General features: G+C 37.2%; 1 protein-coding gene across 4 annotated transcripts in view; it reads left to right on the forward strand.

The window, feature by feature from the left end:
* Positions 1–18,020, forward strand: part of PCYT1B (phosphate cytidylyltransferase 1B, choline) — an 84,766-nt gene that overhangs the window by 36,864 nt on the left and 29,882 nt on the right. For 3 of the 4 annotated variants that reach the window (XM_079125069.1, XM_079125067.1, XM_079125068.1), the window contains exons 2-3: positions 6,903–7,002; positions 13,068–13,184. In XM_079125069.1, the coding sequence (XP_078981195.1) occupies positions 6,903–7,002; positions 13,068–13,184 (217 nt within the window). Of the gene's footprint in view, positions 1–5,285; positions 6,439–6,902; positions 7,003–13,067; positions 13,185–18,020 lie in introns of those variants that run through there. The other variant, XM_079125070.1, reaches the window with a different exon arrangement.

The raw sequence follows: 18,020 nt of genomic DNA on the forward strand, positions 1-18,020 counted from the left end.
TGAGACAGGGTCTCGCTAAGTTGCTGAGGTTGGCCATGGACTTGTGATCCTCCTGACTCAGTCCCTCGAGTAGCTGGGATTAAAGGTATGCGCCACCACACCTGGCTTAGGTGGTCAGTGTTTTAAGGAAGCCTGTATCGCAGAGCATAATAAAAATTCTGATTCTGATCTCCAGAAGGGCAGTTAATTATTAAGCTGTCCTAGATGTTGGTGTTTACACACTGATTTAAAAGATGGATTTCTTCTAAAGGAACTCTAAATAAAGTTGGAAAATATGTTAAAAAAGGATATTTCAGGTAACTTTTTAACTGTGCTATTGTTTTGCTTTTAACAAACGTCAAAATACTTATTCTCAACAATAGAAAAGTGGGCAAAGGACAGATTATTCTCAGAAGAAAATACATATGACTAATAAACATTTGAAAATGTTCAATCTTTCTTGTAATCAAAATAATGCAAATTGAAACAGCATGATACCATTTTTTGGTCTATAAAATCGACAAAGATAATACTCAATGCTAGTGAGATGACAGCAAGATCGGTACATTCATACATTGTAATGTGAGTATAAATGATAAAGCTTTTGTAGAAGGTAATTTACCAATACATTTTAAAACGTTCTTCAAATGTTTATGTTTAAACATTCCTGATCTAAGTAATTCAGCTCCTAAACATCTATCTTAGGAAAATAATCAGAGGTTCAGAATTATGTTTAGAATGTTATTAGTAAAATATAAATATTTTAATATTCAAAAATAAAGAATTCATATTATGATTTTTCTCTTCAGTGGAATGTTCTATAGCTCTCAAAATTAGGGAGGTTAAAAACTATTTAAATGATGTGATAAAATAATCTTGATATATTGATTGAAAAATTGCCTATGCAGTAAGATTCCAGAGTTGTTGATATGTATATATGACATATCAGAAAGACTGAAATTAAATATAAAAAGTATTAGCAATAGCTATCTCTGGGAAGTAGAATTATTGGTAACTTCTGTTTTATTTCTTAATCTTCCCAAGTTTTCTATAATATATATTATGAAGATAAGAAAAAATCAATGAAACATTGATAAATACATAGATTTTCTTGTTTAAAGTCTTTTTGTCTTTATCAATAATTATTCTCTCTCTAGTTCTCATTCAAAAATATTGATGAACCTTCTATGTGCCAGATACCACTCTAGTGGGTAGAGATACAGCAATGAACACGACAGAACAAGTCCTTGTTTCTTGGAGCTTCTATAACAGTGGGGAGAGCCTGAGCATAAACACATATTGTCTGCTCATTTGACAACCTTGACCTCTCTTCTACATGCACTTATACCCTTAGCTGAATGAGCAAATTGAGTCTAATCCTTTAAACATTGTGTCAGCTTCTAAACCTATATCTCTAGCTTAGTACTCTCTCCCAAACTCCAGACTTATTTATTCAACTGTTTACCAGACATCTACATGTGGAGCTCTAGTAGGTATGTCAAATCAAATCAGAGAGAACAGAATTCTTGATCTTTCCATCCCTGTTCCTTGCACCCCAGACCTACTCTTCCAGTGTTTTCCCCATACTAGGGAATGGCAATAGTTTTTTCCAGTTCTTTAGGCCATTTAATTTGGAATTATTTTGACTCTTCTCATTCTTTCACATTCTCCATCAATCCCTTCCAAATTTTATTTATACCAAATCTATCCAGAGTCTGACCACTTTGTGTGTGTGTGTGCGCGCATGTGTTTGTGGGATAGAACCTAAGGCTTTGTGCATGCTAGGTAAGCACTCTACCACTAAGCCATACACCCAACCCCAAATCTGACCTCAACTATCACTCCAGCCTGTTTTCTTTTGCCTGAGTATTACATCAGACACCTCAATGGTTTTCTCATTTATACCTTTACCCTTTTACTGTTTATTATCAACATATCAGCCAAGTGGTCCTGTTAAAGCTAAGTCAGATCAGATCATGGCTTCTTCAAAACTCTCTAACAGTTCCCATCTCCCTGGAGTGAAAATCAGTGCTTGTAGTGTTCTAAAAGCACCTTACCCATGTGCTTCCTACCAACTTCCTCCCTGCCTTATCTCTGGCTATATCACATACTACATTTCCCTTTGCTCACTTTCTCCAGACATACTGGCCTTTTAAAACAGTATTTAGTGGTACTAGAGACCAAATTCAGGGCCTCAAGCAAATTAGGCAAGTGCTACACCACTGATCTACAGTCCCAGACCTATTTTAAATTTTTAAATTTTGAGACGGAGCCACACTAAATTGCTCAGGCTGGCCTGGAACTTGTGCTCCTCCTGCCTCAGATTCCCAAGCAGCTGGGATTATAGGCACTAGCCACTGTTGCCCATTTCTCCCTCTCTTTTCATCATAAATGGCATCATACTATTAACATATATACATATTGTTTTATGACCTGCTTTTTGCGATGAAATCATTCCCTGTTAGTACGTACATACCTGTCTTACTATTTTTCCTTTTTTTGCAGTGCTAGGGATTGAACCCAGTGCCTCATATATGCTGGGTAAGTGCTCTACCACAGAGCTACATCCCCAGCCTTGTCTTACTATTTTAATGATGCCAATTACTTTATAACATGTGCATACCATACTTAACTAAATGAAAAATGGATACTTTGTGGTGTTGAGCCATGTTCTGGACCTCTTTTTCTTCCACTCCATTGAAGTCTGTTGGTGAGGACTTCATTCCAGCTGTCTAATGTGAGATTCTACATAATCAATGACAAAGAATCCAGTGATTCATATGTGTCAGACCTACAGAAAGCTGTAAGATCTATTTTTCTTTATCTCCAAAAAGATTAAAACATTCTGATCCCAAATTAAATCAGTCTTAGCAATTATGTTCAGAGATGAGTAAATAACAAACTTTAGTATGAGACTGAGGAATGAGATTTTGTGTGTTTTTTTGGTAGCTCTCAGTTTATGGTTCTAGAGTTTAATCAGTCCAATTTTCAGTCAATAATGCACATTTTGTAAGTATAGATCCTACCAGTCATGTTTTACACTCAAGTAATATTTGCATTGTATATTTTATATATTACCTCATAGCTTTTAAGGAAATATTTGTCCAATTAAATGTCCAATTAAAGAGATTCTGCAAATGAAATGTCCAACATATAACATCTTTCCTTTTAGAAAACCTGCTGGGAATATGTCTTCTGTGTAGTACTATGGTGCAGTTTACAAAAGCAGAACATGCATGATGAATGAGCAACATATTAGGTAGAAAAAAGTTTTATTATGAGCTAGCTCCAAGTCTGTGGTCTTGCAAGACCTTTGTACATGTGTGGTCCAGGGTACTGGGCTTCTTTAAAATCCTCACTCTTTTCTGCTTAGCAATAATATCATGAGCCTCCCCAGACTCTTAATTTAGGATATGGCTCTCTAGGTGGAAATTATCTATTCTCTGATGATCCCCAATAGTTCAGTGGCTTAGTGTCTATGATTTGCATGTTGAGAAGAGTAGGACTTTTGTTCCAAATATGAAAATATTGAAAATTGAACATATCTTTTCAAACTAATACCTTCTCCCATTCTAAAAGGGTTACTCTTCAATTTGGAAGATTACTGTCCCAGAATTCTGTTTCTTCCTTTCTTATTTTTTCTCCCATTTATCTACCCTCAAAACATCTAGCATCAATTAAACATGATCTGGGTAATTTAGAATCTAAGCTGAGGCTTGCCAGTTACTATGTGTGAGTCACCTGATCTGCTTCACCAAACCTAGGTACAAATATGTCATGTGTTTATTTCTTCACTTAATTGTTCGGGATCCTCTTCTCTATCAGGAATTTCTGTATCTCCTTTTTGAGTTCTCTCCATTCTAATTGTCTAAGAATCTTGAGTGTTTCTTCAGTTCAATTCCCCCTTTTTCTTACTGCTAGGGCAAAATAATTAGGACCAAAATACATAGTGTACATAAACCGTTTCCTAACCTTTGAGTAATTATTGTTGCTTTACAAATTTATCTATCTCTGATTTAATTATCAGATTTCACACCCTCTAGAATACACCTTTCTTAGAAAATGGCAACCCTCATCTCTTTAATAAACTTTGTAACTAGAGTGTAAAAGCTCTCCAAATAGTAATTTATTTTAGATCATGTGAAGAAGTTTCACTGTCCATGTATATTAAAGGGTAATGCATCTTTAATGTAAGCTAGTTTCATTTGTCAACTGATTTGCCCATTTAGATCATGTACTATAAGTCCATTCATAAGTCAATTTACTTGTTCCTATGGAGAACTATGCTATTATTATATCAAAATATGTAGTATTGTATAAGAATGAGTAATGGTATCAATAATAATTTATTGAGTATCAAGTATGTTATACATATTATCTGTTTTTCATAATAACCCTATAAGATAGTTACCCATTTTGCAGATTAAGCTGAGTTCCAATAAGCTAAGAGCACACAAAGTGAAAGACTTGTCTTGTCCCAAAGCTTCTGCTAAAGTGGTAATAGGCCACTCATGACTTTCCTTGCCACTGCTGTTGGTCTATAGGGTGTTCACCTTCCAACTCCAGCTCATCCTGGTTATGGTCTGATGTGAAAAGATGAGCTTGGCTAGTCAAAATCTGCCTTAGGATCTTATTTTGTATGTCTGTGTGATGCCAGGAATGGAACCCAGGGCCTTTCACATGCTAGGCAAAGGCTCTATACTGAGCCCTACCCCCAGCCCTGCCTTAGGAATTTGAATCAGGCAACATAGAAAGAAGCAATAAGTTGGTAGCAGGAGCTGAAAGACACAATCAGAAGTTGACAAATGAGTGTTCTGAAGGGAGGCTGAGAAGGCCATGATAAGCCATCATCAAGCTGAAGTTATGGGGAATGGAAGGGAAGCAAACACTTCAGTGGGGTGGAAGGATATAGGGTGAATGGAAATGGAATAGAAAGAATCATGTTTGGGGAACAACCAGGTCGGTACAGAACACTTGGCATTCTGGGGCCACACTCTGCTCCTTTCTTCTTTTTCCATAGTTTCTGTGACAGGGTAGCTTTAAAATAAATCCCACATCCCTTGGGCTAACTTTAGTGGGTGTCAGTTCCTTTTTACCAGAAGAGCCAAGTTAAAACACATAGCCAATAAGTGCTGCAAAGGGGTTTGAACCCTGGTTTTGCAGGCACAGAGTTCCTACTCTTGTCACTATACCCCTTTGCCACATTACAAATGCTATACTGATCCACCACGGCCCACAAGGTCACCTTAATAAGTCTGAAAAAGAATCAACAGTGGACTCAAGCTTTCTGAATCTTTGTCCCAAGGTTTGGTTTGCTTCCAGAGCCCTGAAAGAGGGTGTGGGTTAAAGTCTCAGGCAACTGGAAGGTCTCCAAACAAAACTGGGGTAGGACTCCCATTTCTAGGGTGGAAGGCATTACAATGGGGAGAGGGGATGGGGCCGGGACATAGATCCATTCTAGTCAATGCAGAGAATAGGGGCTTCTTGAGGGCAGGGACTGGTCTTATCCCCCCTTCTAGCCTCAGATTCTAAGACAGTGCCTGATTTGTATTTGAATGAATGAATGATTGAATAAATGAATGGCAGAAGTGGGTTTCAGTTTCTGTTCAAGTGTGTGGATTCTTTCTCCTCTCATATGTGGAAGCTATTGAGAAAAAAAGGAAAAATGAAATCTTCAGAAAATAGAAGAGAGCCCAGCAGGGTAGAGGAAGGGAATCAGGGAGAAAAGGAGGGAAGAGAAAGGGGAGGAACTAGGGAATGAAATTGATCAAATTATGTTATATGCATGTATGAATATATCAAAATGAATTCCACTATTAGGTATAATTAGCATACATCAATAAAAAATTTTTTAGAAAATGTAGGGATCCTTCTTCAGTTGAATCTTCCCAACTTAAGGAACACCTGTCTCCATCTCTAAGAAACTATTCATGCAGCAGTATGACTACTGTTTACAGTGACTAGTCAACTTGAGCTTAAAAATGACCAAAGATGATGTAGTGCTGACTGTGGTTATGACATAGTTCAAAGATTACAAAAGGACAACTCTGGATTGCATCTACCCTGTTTACAAAAACACCGCCTTCTTTGTCTTCCCCTGTCTGGAGAGAGTGAGATTTTCATTTTAAGAGGCTGACTAAAAAATGCAGGGCCACTTCCTGGGCAGGCTTCCAAGTGACTACATCTTTCTCATAGCATTCCCCAGAGCTCCAGCCTAAGCTGCCTGGGGCGGGGCCTCCAGCCATTGGTGGCTGGCAAAGCTACCACAGTAACAGTTATCTGCAGCCCGCCAGAATTGCTGTGTATTTAGGCCCTCCCAGAGCACAGATAACGGCTTTGGTCTTTGCACTGAAGAGACGTCAGAGTTTATGATTGGCCAGGCTGGCCTGTGAAATAAAGGAGATGTCGTGCCACGCTTCCGAGTATGATGCTCCTTTCAGCCGAGTACCCGGGGTGTGGGTGAGTCTAAATGTTTGAAGACTGCCCTCATTGCTTGGGAAATGCTCAAAGCTGGGCATTAGGCCTTTCCAAGGGCTTGACTTAGCATCTTTATTAAACCTGCTGAGCCTCAGTTGCCTTTTCTGTGAAATAGTCATTGTATTTATCCTGCATTATAGAAGTGTGCCTCCATCATAGGGTGTTGTGAAGCCTAAAAGAGAGTACGGATCCAGAGTAGCTCATCTGGTACCTGGCAGATGGTAGACACTGAAAAGCTATTATTTCTGAAGCATCAGTAAAAAAGAAAGCAGCGGGGAGGTCATGACAATACCATCTTTATTTCTAGCAGTACAATATTTCTCTGAGAGGCTTAGCAGATACATTCTACTTCTTATTCATACCTGTGTAGTCAACTTCAGGGGAAGATGGTGCTGAAGGAAAACTTGTGAGACTGTGTTCCCTTTGTTTTGTTTTTTCCCTTCTAGACCCTGACTGCACCTGCCCCATTTGCAGATGAAACCAGCTGCCAGTGCCAAGCACCCCATGAAAAACTGACCATTGCTCAGGCCCGCTTAGGAACACCAGGTGAGGCTGTTCTTGTTCCTCAAATGGGTTCTGTCTTGATAGTTAAATTATCATAAAGCCCCATCATTATTTGAGCATTGCTTGTTTTTAATTAGAGTTGAATTTAAAGATTATAGCACAGTGCAAGAAGGGTAAATGTTACCATTGGTAACCTAGACCAATCAAACTATCCAAGTAAAAGATGCAGCCTAATGCATGAATTTGAGCCCCAACTCTGCCATTTACTAGTTCAACACCATGGGCAAGTCATGAGAGATATGAGTCTGTTTCCTCATGTGCAAAATGGGTACAATAATACCTGCTCTCCAAGGGTTTTGTGATAGTTAAATTCAGTTAAAAGTACCAAAGCATTTTTTTTTTCAGTACTGGGGATTGAACCCTCAGGTGCTCTACCACTGAGCTGTGTCCTCAGCCCCTTTTTTTATTTTGAGACAGGATCTTGCTAAGTTGCTGAGGCTGACCTCCAACTTGCCATCCTCCTATACCAGGTTCCACCACATCTGGTCCAAAGCATTTTTTTAACCATGAAGGCTTTTATGAACCTAAGCTACTATAATTATTACTATTCTTAAAAGTCAGCATTTTAAAAAAATCAATCATGCCTTAAAAAGACTGGGCTCTGGTATAGACATTCGTTCATTCTTTCATTCTTTCTTTAGGCTATACCAGAGAATGAATAGTGAAGAGATTTAAAAATATAAAATATCATTTGTCTCCCAAGGTTTTCATGATAATTAAAGAGACAAGACAATTAGATATGAAACAAAAACCACAAGTAGCATGCTTGCATGTGCTTAGGGGCTAACTCCTGCAACACATATGATGACTGACAGTTGAGAAAAGGGCAAATTTATTTGGCCTGGAGTGGTCAGGCAAGATGTCTGTGAGGGAGAAAAATGGAGTTGATAAGATTTGAACTGTGTGGGCAGAAATGGCAAAAGTATTCCCAGAAGGATGGAACCAAAACAATTAAGACACAGAGATAGAGAGGTCTATGAGAATAAATGTGTAATTCAAGTTGATTGGGATAAGTAAAAAATAAAACTAGTTGAGCAGGTAAGTTTTGACCCAGTTACGATAACATAACTTATTTTTTACTTGCCTTTGCCAAAAACAACCAATCTAAACTTAGAAGAATACATGGGACAAAGGACAATTTGCTTAACAACAATAATGGATATTTATTAAATCCTTACTATGTACTAAGGTCTTTATGTGTATCATGCAATTTAACTATCATAGTTCTATACAGCTAGGACTTAGTATGTTACAGATAAAGAAATGAAGGCTTAGAGAAGTTGTGAAACTGCCTAAATTTATCAGCTACTATGTGGCAGTGATTCTAACACTTGAGTCTGCATCAGAATCACCTGGAGTATTTGTTAAAACACAGATAGCTACTGGGCACAGTGGATTGCATGCCTGTAATCCCCAAGACTCCAGAGGCAGAGGCAGGAGGATTCCAAGTTCAAAGCCAGATTCAGCAACTTAGCAAGGCCCTAAGCAACTCAGTGAGATCTTGTCTCAAAATAAAAAAAATAAAAAGGGCTTGTGGTGTGGCTCAGTGGTAAGCACCACTGGATTCAATCCCTGGTACCAAAAAATTTAAAAATAACCACAGATGGCTGGGCCCAACCCCTAGTTTCTGATTCCATTCAAATGGGGTGAGGCTCAAGAGTTGCTGCTCTAACAAGTTCCTGGGTGATACTGCCACTCTCAGAGCACACTTGGAGAACCACTTCTAAGTGGTAAAGCTATTTGATATCTCAAACCTATTTTTGTTAGAGCTTAACCTCTTAACCATGACACTCTGCTTCTTCTTTAAGAATAGCCTTGAAAAGAGTGAAGTGAGGAAGAGGATGAACAGAGTTAGTAAGCTTTTTCATGAGCTTCTTTTGAAAAGGGCAACCAGAGACTTGGGGAGGTAACTCAGAGCAGACTTTAATGTGTCAAGAATCACCTGGTTAGCTTGTTAGAGTAGAATCCATGCTCTATTCCCCACCCGCACCAAAACCTCAAATCAGGGACAGGATCTGGGCATCTACATTTTTAACAAAGAGCCCAGATAATTCTTAAGTTGGTCTGACCCAGCAATAAATCCAAGGGATGCCAAATGAAAGTCCAGGTGTGTATTAGCTTTCTGCTTCTGTCATAAAACACTTGAGTTAAACAACTTAAAAGGAGGAAAGATTTATTTTGACTCACAGTTTCTGAGGTTTCACTGCATGGTCACTTGGCCCTGTTGCTTCAGGCCTATGGCAAAGCTGAACATCATGACAGGGAGCATATGGTGGAGCAAAATTGCTCATATCATGGTGGACAGGAAACAAGAAAAAGTGAAAGGAAAGGGCTGAAGTCCCAATATATCCTTCAAGGGCATGTCCCTAATTACCTAATTTCCTCCAACTGGGCCCAGCCTCCTAAAGTTTCCACCATCTCCCAATACTGCCATCAGCTGGGGACCAAGACTTCAACACATGAGATTGTGGGAGACATTTAAGATCCAATCCATAACAAGGTGGCTATGAAGAAAACAGATTTGACCTCAAGTTAAATAATGAGCTTCAGGTCCAAGCATAAAAAGACCTTACTTTTCTGGGGAAAAGAAAAGGAAGCAGAACTTATTTTACATCTGTTGTACTCCATCTCATTTAATCTTTATAAAAACGATGTGAGGTGTTTATGACTTTGTCCTTTCTGCAGAGGAGGCAAATGAGACTTAAATAACTGAAAAGTAACTTGTTAAATGTCCCAACTGGGTAGAACTGGGATTCAACTTTGAGTCCTTTTCACCTCAAACCTCTGCTTTGTCCATCACAAGGGGCTGCTCTGTGAGGCATGGTCCTCAGTCTATGATCATGGAGCTCAGTGAAAACATGCTCAGGCTTTGAACTGAAGGATGGATGGTGTGTGAACAAGAAAGAGTAATGTCCACACATTACAATAAGTTGATATTGATATGTCTTTTAAATTTTAATCTGCAGGTCTTCTTTCCTTCTCTGTCTCTGTCTCTCTCCCCCCTTTTGATCCCTTGAAGTTTAATTTTTGAAGAGATAAAGACACCAGGTTCTCTTGTTGTTTTTGGTCTCACAGAGCTTCTCACAGTCTAGAAATTGCTGAAACATTACAATTTTTAAAAAAGTGAACTTACTGCAAAATCAACTCTGCAAATACTCTCAAATTTACGAAACATCCTTCTTCCCCATAATTATGTCATCTTTCTTTTCTTTCTTCCCTGCTTCCTGAATTCATTTATCCTGATCACCTCTGAATCATTAACAAAAAGTTCTACAAAACTGCCATCTGCTGTCCCATGGGGTTTATATCTTAAAACAAATTTTCTCAATTGAATTCAAATTGAATAAAAGCATTGAAACCAAGGATCTCTCATTAGACAGTTTGTTATTTTGAAGCATTTTCTGTTTACTGTGCTTTATTTAGAATAGAGTATGATCCTGTGAAGGCAATTCTGTTTGTTCAAAATAGTGTAAAATTGAAAACAGTTGCAGTTCCTAATCTGACATAAATATCTAGATATTTTATTAGAGAAATTTATTAAAAACATTGTACCATCTGAATCTATTAATGTAACATTTATTTGTTTCTAAATTAATGCAGTTGAATTGCATCAAGAAATAATCACTATTTGAAATCTAAGTTCTAAAGATCATTCAATAGAGGTTTCCACTGATTTCTTTCTTTTTAAAGCATTCAAAGAAAGACAAGTATGTTTTCTCACAAACAAGCAAACAAAAAGACAATCTGAAAGTAGAAGAGGATTACTAGGGACTGGAAAGGGGATAGGGAGGAAGGAAAGGATGAAGGTAAAAGGGTGAATGGATATGATCAAGGTACAGTATATGCATGTATGGAATATCAGTGAATTCCATTAATTTTTACAATTAATGTGTTAATAATTATAATAAAAAATTCATTTATAATATCAATATAATACATGCATTTATTTTTAAAAGTCAGTAGGACACTTAGGTTTATAAGTAAAATCAGCATTCCCTTTCCTTTCTTGCCCACCTCTAATTCTTATTTCCTGTAGGCACTCAACGCTTGACAACTGACTACAAAATGTTTTTGACATCTTTCATTCATTGTCACTGTCTTCCTTGTTCTCTCTTACCTTGGTGAAAATTATGCCTTCCCCCTCACCAAACTGGGGATGGAGCCCAGGGCCTCACACATGCTAGACAAGCACACTACCACTCAGCTACATTCCTAGTCATTATTTTAAGACTGGGTCTTGAGTTTCTGAGGGTCTCATTAAGTTGCTGAGACTGGCCTCAAACTTGTGATCCTCTTGCCTCAACCTCCTGAGTTGCTGGGATTACAGGCATGTGCCACTGAGTCCTGCAAAATGATACCTTTTAAACTCTTTTATTTGTATTTGTTTTGGTGTTTGGGGAGGAGGTAGAGATAAATGTACATGTTCAGTTCACCATATTTAACTGATAATCCTCATGTTCTGTTTTTCTATATTTTATCTTTTTTACTGAATACAATTGTACATACTTATGAGGTACAGTGTGACATTTTGATTCATGTATATATTGGGTAATAAAATCAAATTGTTTAGTGAGTAGAATAGTGATTACCAGAGACGGGAGGGTAGGAAGTGGAGGAAGTGTGAGAGGTTGGTTAATAGGTACAATGTTAATATTAGGAAAAATAAGTTCTCATGGTCCTATTTTTCCTTTCATTTTCTTTTTCTTTCTTTTCTTTCTTTCTTTCTTTCTTTTTTTTTTTTTTTTTTTTTTGAGTTGGAGTCCTCCTGTCTCAGCCTCTCAAGTAGCTGGAACTATAGGTGCATGCCACTACACCTGACTTCTCATATTCCTCTTTTTAAAAACCCATTGTGCGGTTGGGGTATAACTCAGTGATAGAGCACTTGCCTTGTGTGTGCAAAGCCCCATGTTCCATCCGCAGTACTGGGGAGTTTCGGGGGAAGCATTGTTGTGATCACATAGATCTCTTTCCTTCTTAGATAATAAAATGTCTCTATGGTATATGTAACCATGGAGAAGAGGTGACAGATGTGCTTTGGACCATAGTACTTTGTTATGAGAAACTACTTCTTTCTCCTGTTATCTATTTTTGGATCTTCTTGGATTTTCACTTTCTAGTTCGCTTGTTGAGAGTAGAGAAGGGTGTAAAAGTTGCAAACAGATAAAACTTTCAACAAATGTAACAGGCATCTTCCAGACTAGCAGGATGTGTGACTTGCTTCATCCACCAAATTAATGGAACCCCTAAACTCCCCCTTCTGACTTGAAGGGGATAGGTCTTTGGCCTGGCTGAGCAAATGTCCTGTAGGACCATGAAGGACTATAGTGTTGATTGCTTACCTCCAAGCACCATCCTTATATGCAACACTTATCCCTGACTCCCCTCCATTTGGGGGCATAGGGTCCCATCTCTTATGATACCAAAAAGGTTAGGGAGTTACTTTGCGCAATGATATTCTGGAACATGTTTAACAACTGGACCTTCAGAGGGAAATAAGCCCTGATTTGTCGCATTTGCCAATTTCTACAATGAAAACACCCTTACTATGTCTCACTTCAGATTACCAATGAGACTTGAAGTTGGGAAGAAAAGTGTTTGAGCAGTATGAACAGACTCCAGCACAGCTTTGCCTTTGAAACAGGATTTGTAGTCTTCATTCAAGACTGCCAGACTCAAGGACATAGTCATTTGTCCTTTCCATTGAGCTCCTCAGTTACTCATGTCTTGATGTTCCTGCCAGGCCGACTCTGCCAGCTCAGACATCTAGATTTCACTCTGAGTCAAGAGAACTCCCCAGTGCTCTGTGTTTGTCTTTCCTGTTGGCTAACAATGTGTGTTCTTGTTTGATCTTAATTTTGTTTTTGTTTCGCTTTGATGTCTTTAGAAGAACCTGTATTTAAAATCAATTTCATGCACTAATATGAAATTGATGGTTCATAGAGATTGCATCTTATCTAAGTAAACCTTCTTATGGTACTATCCTAATAGAAGGTAACTGGAATTCCTTATTCTGCAGTTCTGTTAACAGTGTTTTCTTTCTTCCACAGTTGACAGGCCTGTCAGAGTATATGCAGATGGAATATTTGACCTCTTTCACTCAGGTCACGCAAGGGCACTTATGCAAGCAAAAACACTGTTTCCCAACAGCTACTTGTTGGTGGGAGGTAAGAAGTGCATTTTCTCTTTGCCCAGAAAACTCCTTTATAATATGCTTCCAGAAAAGGGCCCCTTTCAGAGTTCCGTAAGTAAAATCTGACATTGTTAATGCTTCCAATTCATCCCATACTGGCTCACTTGTTCACTGCCTGAAATTTAAAATGACATTTTAAAAACCATAGGGAAATTTACATCATGAGATTGTGTACCATTGATCCTCAGAGAGACAGATTAATAATACCACTAAGGGTAGCTGCTTTGCGATTTCCACTAATACCTTTCAAATGGTATTTGGGGTATGATCCAGAGGCATGATTAAGAGAAAAGCAATATTATTCTGATTTAAAATCTTGGAAAAGAGGTTGAAGAGGTTTAGGATGATTAAGGGCAAACAAGGTCACTGTCTATTTCCTTTGTGTGACCCAAAGATAGCACTTAGGACAGTATTGTGCTAACAATAATAGCTTAAGATAGCCCTAATTAGTTGAATCTTTTTCAGTGTGTTAAAGAAATGGAGATTTATGTATCTAAGTAATCTTGGTTCATAATGAAGGGATTGACTTACTTTCCAAGTTTATGGAAAGAGAAGGATGGTTAGATGTAGATAGAAATTTTCCTCCCCTGGAGGGCCTACCTATTTCAATTTGGGCAAAAGGGATAGTACCTGACTAGGAGACTTTTGTCTCACTTCTGTAGCTTCTGGAAGCGGCATGTCCATTCACTATGATCAGTTTTTGTGGCACTGTATAAAGTGGACACCATCCACCTTTATTTATTTATTTAATTTTTTTCACCATCCATCTTGAAACTTCTACTGTAAGAAAAAAACAGTGCTGGTAACACTATTTTTTAAAAGTATTTTGGTATCTTCTGCAAATTTTAAAACAGCTCTTTGTATATTTAAGAGGAACTCTTCTGCAGATTTTGCTAAGGGTGCTGATCATGTGGCTAATGAATGGAGTCCTTTCAGAAGGAAGAGAGGGTGAAAGGCAGCAGTTAATGAACAAATCATGCAGAGAATATCCAAAATGGGCAGAAACCCAACTCTTGTTTGCTTCCCATCGTCCTGAGTGGAAAACTTTCTTGATTGAGCATGGACACCTGGAGGCTGGTCCTAGGCTACCAGAAACCTGGGGAGACCTCTGCTGTGTTTGGGTTTTGGCAACTTAAGCTTGGAGATGGCTTGGTGTGGATCACAGTGAAAGTTTTCTGCATTCCTGGAGTTTTAGACTCACACTTGTCCACAGTGAGCCCCCAGCAATTTGTCAGTTTAAATTTTCCTCCCCTGCACCAGATCCCTCAGAGGTTTCTGCTGGTGGGTTTATGCTCCAGTAAATCGTGATTCTCTTTATCTGTCTGTCTGTCTCTCTCTCCAATGTTGGGGGCAACAGTTTACCCTGTGACATAATTTCTCTGACAAATCTATGAAGAGTTTTTGATTTTTCAGTTGATTCTCCTTTTCACTTGTTGTTAGAATGGAGTGATAATGTCCAAGCTTCTTACATGCCAGACCAGAAACTAGAAGTCCAATGTCAATATTTTATTTTTTCAGGTGTTCTACATAAGACTTTAATTTCAAGTTAATTTTGTGTATCATGTAAGATAAGGGTCCAATTTCATTCTCTTGCATGTGGATATTCAGTTTCCCCAACACCATTTATTAAAGAGATTATCCTATCCCCATTGCTTATTCCTGGCACCTTTGTCAAATACTTGTTGATAACATGTGGGGTTATTTCTGGCCTCTTTGCTCTGTTCTATTGATCTATACACCTGTTTTGTATGACAGTAATATTGTTTTGATCATGGCAGATTTACAAGGTATTGTTTTTTAAATTTTTATCTTTTTCAGATTTGTTCTAATTAGTTATACATGACAGTATAATACATTTAGACACACTGTACACAAATAGAGCACGACTTCTCCTTCCTCTGAATGAATATGGTACAGTCACACCAGTAGTGTGATCAATTTTCACATTTTAAGACAAAATTGTTTCCTAATCACTTGTATGTACCAGTGGCATTTAAAACATATGAAACTTTGAAATGCACCATTATACATTCACAAACTATATCAAGCTCTTTTTAAACTTTCAAATATTTTACAAATTTTTTTTCTCCTCACATTTATATATTCTTTCTTTTCTGTCCTATAATTTTTCCTAATTGGGTGCTTTACTGCTTGAAATCTTTTAGTGATCACTCTATCATATTCTCTGAAACAGAATTATGTATATAAATTAGCATACAACTAACCAAAATACTGCATTATACCTTTTAATAAATAATTATTAAAAATGAACATAAATTTGATCAGCATAAATTTGTCTCTCTCTCTCTCTTTTTTTTTTCAGTGCTGGGAATTGAACCCAGGGCCTTGTGCTTGCAAGGCAAGCACTCTACCAACTGAGCTATATCCCCAGGTCCTTAAATTTGTCTTTTAATGAGATGAGTAGGATCTCTTTATATGTGGATGTACCTGTGAATAAATATAATTATTGCTAGAATGAGACAGTGTTTAGCATAAATTTTATTCCTATTTTCCTTGTTATACATGTATGTACTGAAATATTTGGTTCACACAGCTGTGTAGATCAGAATGGGATGAGTTTGTTATAGTGATGCCACTCAATTCTTTGAATTCCTTCAGAGTTACTGGCCCAAAAAAACCCCACAAAAATAATTTATTATTATTATTATTATTTTGTCACCCAATGTAATTTATCAAGTGACTATTTGCTAAGAACCTCCTTCAAATTTGTTGCAAGCAATGAATTGGAAATGACCTGATCTGCAAAAGGAATTGTTAAAGCTATTAGAATCATTTGCTTTTTCCCTTTCTGGGAATAATAACAAAAGGCTATATCAAGACTTATCAAATGACTCTTAATTATAACCATTACTCTTTTACTTGAAAGCAACTTATTTAACCAGATCTATGCAGAAAGGGTTCAGAGAATGGAAATACTGGTAATTTCATTACACCATTACCAAGCTAGTATTGTGTGTGTGTGTATGTGTGTGTGTGTGTGTGTGTGTGTGTGTGTGTGTGTGCGCTGAGATTGAACCCAGGGCCTTGTGCATCAGTCCAAAAATTTTTGAAACAATTAATTTTATCATTTGCTTAAAAAAAAATCAGGGATGTCAGGCATGGTGGTGCATGCCTGCAATCCCAGCTACTCAGGAGGTTGAGGCAGGTGGATTGAAAGTTTCAGGCCAGTCTGAGAAACTTAGACCCTGTCTCAAAGCAAAATTAAAAGGGAAAACTTTGGGGCTACAGTTTTAGCTTACTAAATTTTCAGAGCATATTTTCTAACCTAATTGGTAAAAGTAGTCCTCATGATCAAAACTACCAGAAACCAAGAAAATGTCTTAAATCAAATGTATTAATGTATTTCAAGAAACTTTATAAAAACCACTGAGAAATAAATTATAGAATGGATTATATGCAATAGAATGAGTTAAGATTAAAATATTGTAGATCTAATATAATAAATTATAAATGAGACAATAAATCAATGTACTTAATTTGTAGTAATGGAATGTAATTTATAGAAAAAAATCGTATGGCATTAATAAGGAGAGAAACAATTTTTTAAAGGTATGCTGTTCCTTCTCTAATTATTGGTATGTGTGTATGTGTGTGTGTAACAAATTCTTGTATTTGACTTTGGGGAATAATTACATAAAATCAAATATAAAAATCAGAAATAACTATCTTTGTTAGACATCATGATTAAATTTTCCCTATGTATTTAAAGATGGAAAGGAAAAAACCTACTAAAAGTAATTGCTCTGGAAGTATGTAATTTTTTTTTTGTTATAAGGAAATAGAAAATGAAATAGAATAAAGATTATCTGTAAATGGAATATTTTATAATGTGAATTTATAAAATAGGTTTTTAACTTCCTTTTTAAATAATGCATATATGAAATCTGGAAAAATCATGTTAATGTTTTGCTCATACATTTATTCCAGTGTATCTTTAAAAATTTGATAATTCCAGAAAATATTCCAGTTACATTTCTGAGAAGCGGCAGTACCAGCTTATACAGCTTTGGCTTATTAAAGTGATTTTGAAGTGAATAGCTGGAAAAAATGCTTACTCTTAACTACAAGAGAAAAGCCATTTTTAGGATTCAATATGAGTGTTGAGAATAGCTGGAAAAATGCTTACCCTTAACTACATGAAAAAGCCATTTTTAGCATTCAATATTTCTTTCCAGTGCTCCTTTTGCTTTGAATTCCTCCTGGGCCTTATCCCTAAATTTCCATGTGTTTTCTGATAATAGATGGGAGAAGAGGAAGCAAAGTTGTTAGGTCAAAATTTGCATTATTCGCCATTCTTCCAGATTCAGTTTCTAACACCAGATTTCACCTGTAACAGAAGTATGTACATGAGAGGGAAATACAGGAAACTTTTATAGGTTCATGGTACTTCAAAGAGTCATTGAATGAGCTTTCCATTTGGTTTGGCCTGAGGATGAAACCCCTTGCCCCTTGAAATGCAACATAGTAAGGTTTAGATGGCACTTCTCTTTTATGAAATGAGGTAAGAGTGATTTTGGATATAGACTTTTTCAGACCCATTAGCTTTAGGGAAGGGTGCTATTAGAAGTTGAGGTTCCAGACACTGATTCTTTTAAAACTGTGTGTTTGACTACCTCCTGAAAATCTTGGCATGTCCCTGGTATATTTACCCTAGCTTGAGGGGACCTTTGCCTTAGATTATCTTTCTGGATTATCACAAACCAATTTAATGGCAGACAATTGTATACTGAGGACATTCAGAGAGCCCTTGAAGAATAGGTATACTGTGTTGTCAGTTGAAAGGCTGGCT

Source organism: Sciurus vulgaris, assembly GCF_902686455.1.
Source record: "Sciurus vulgaris genome assembly, chromosome: X".
NCBI classification, from domain to species: domain Eukaryota; kingdom Metazoa; phylum Chordata; class Mammalia; order Rodentia; family Sciuridae; genus Sciurus; species Sciurus vulgaris.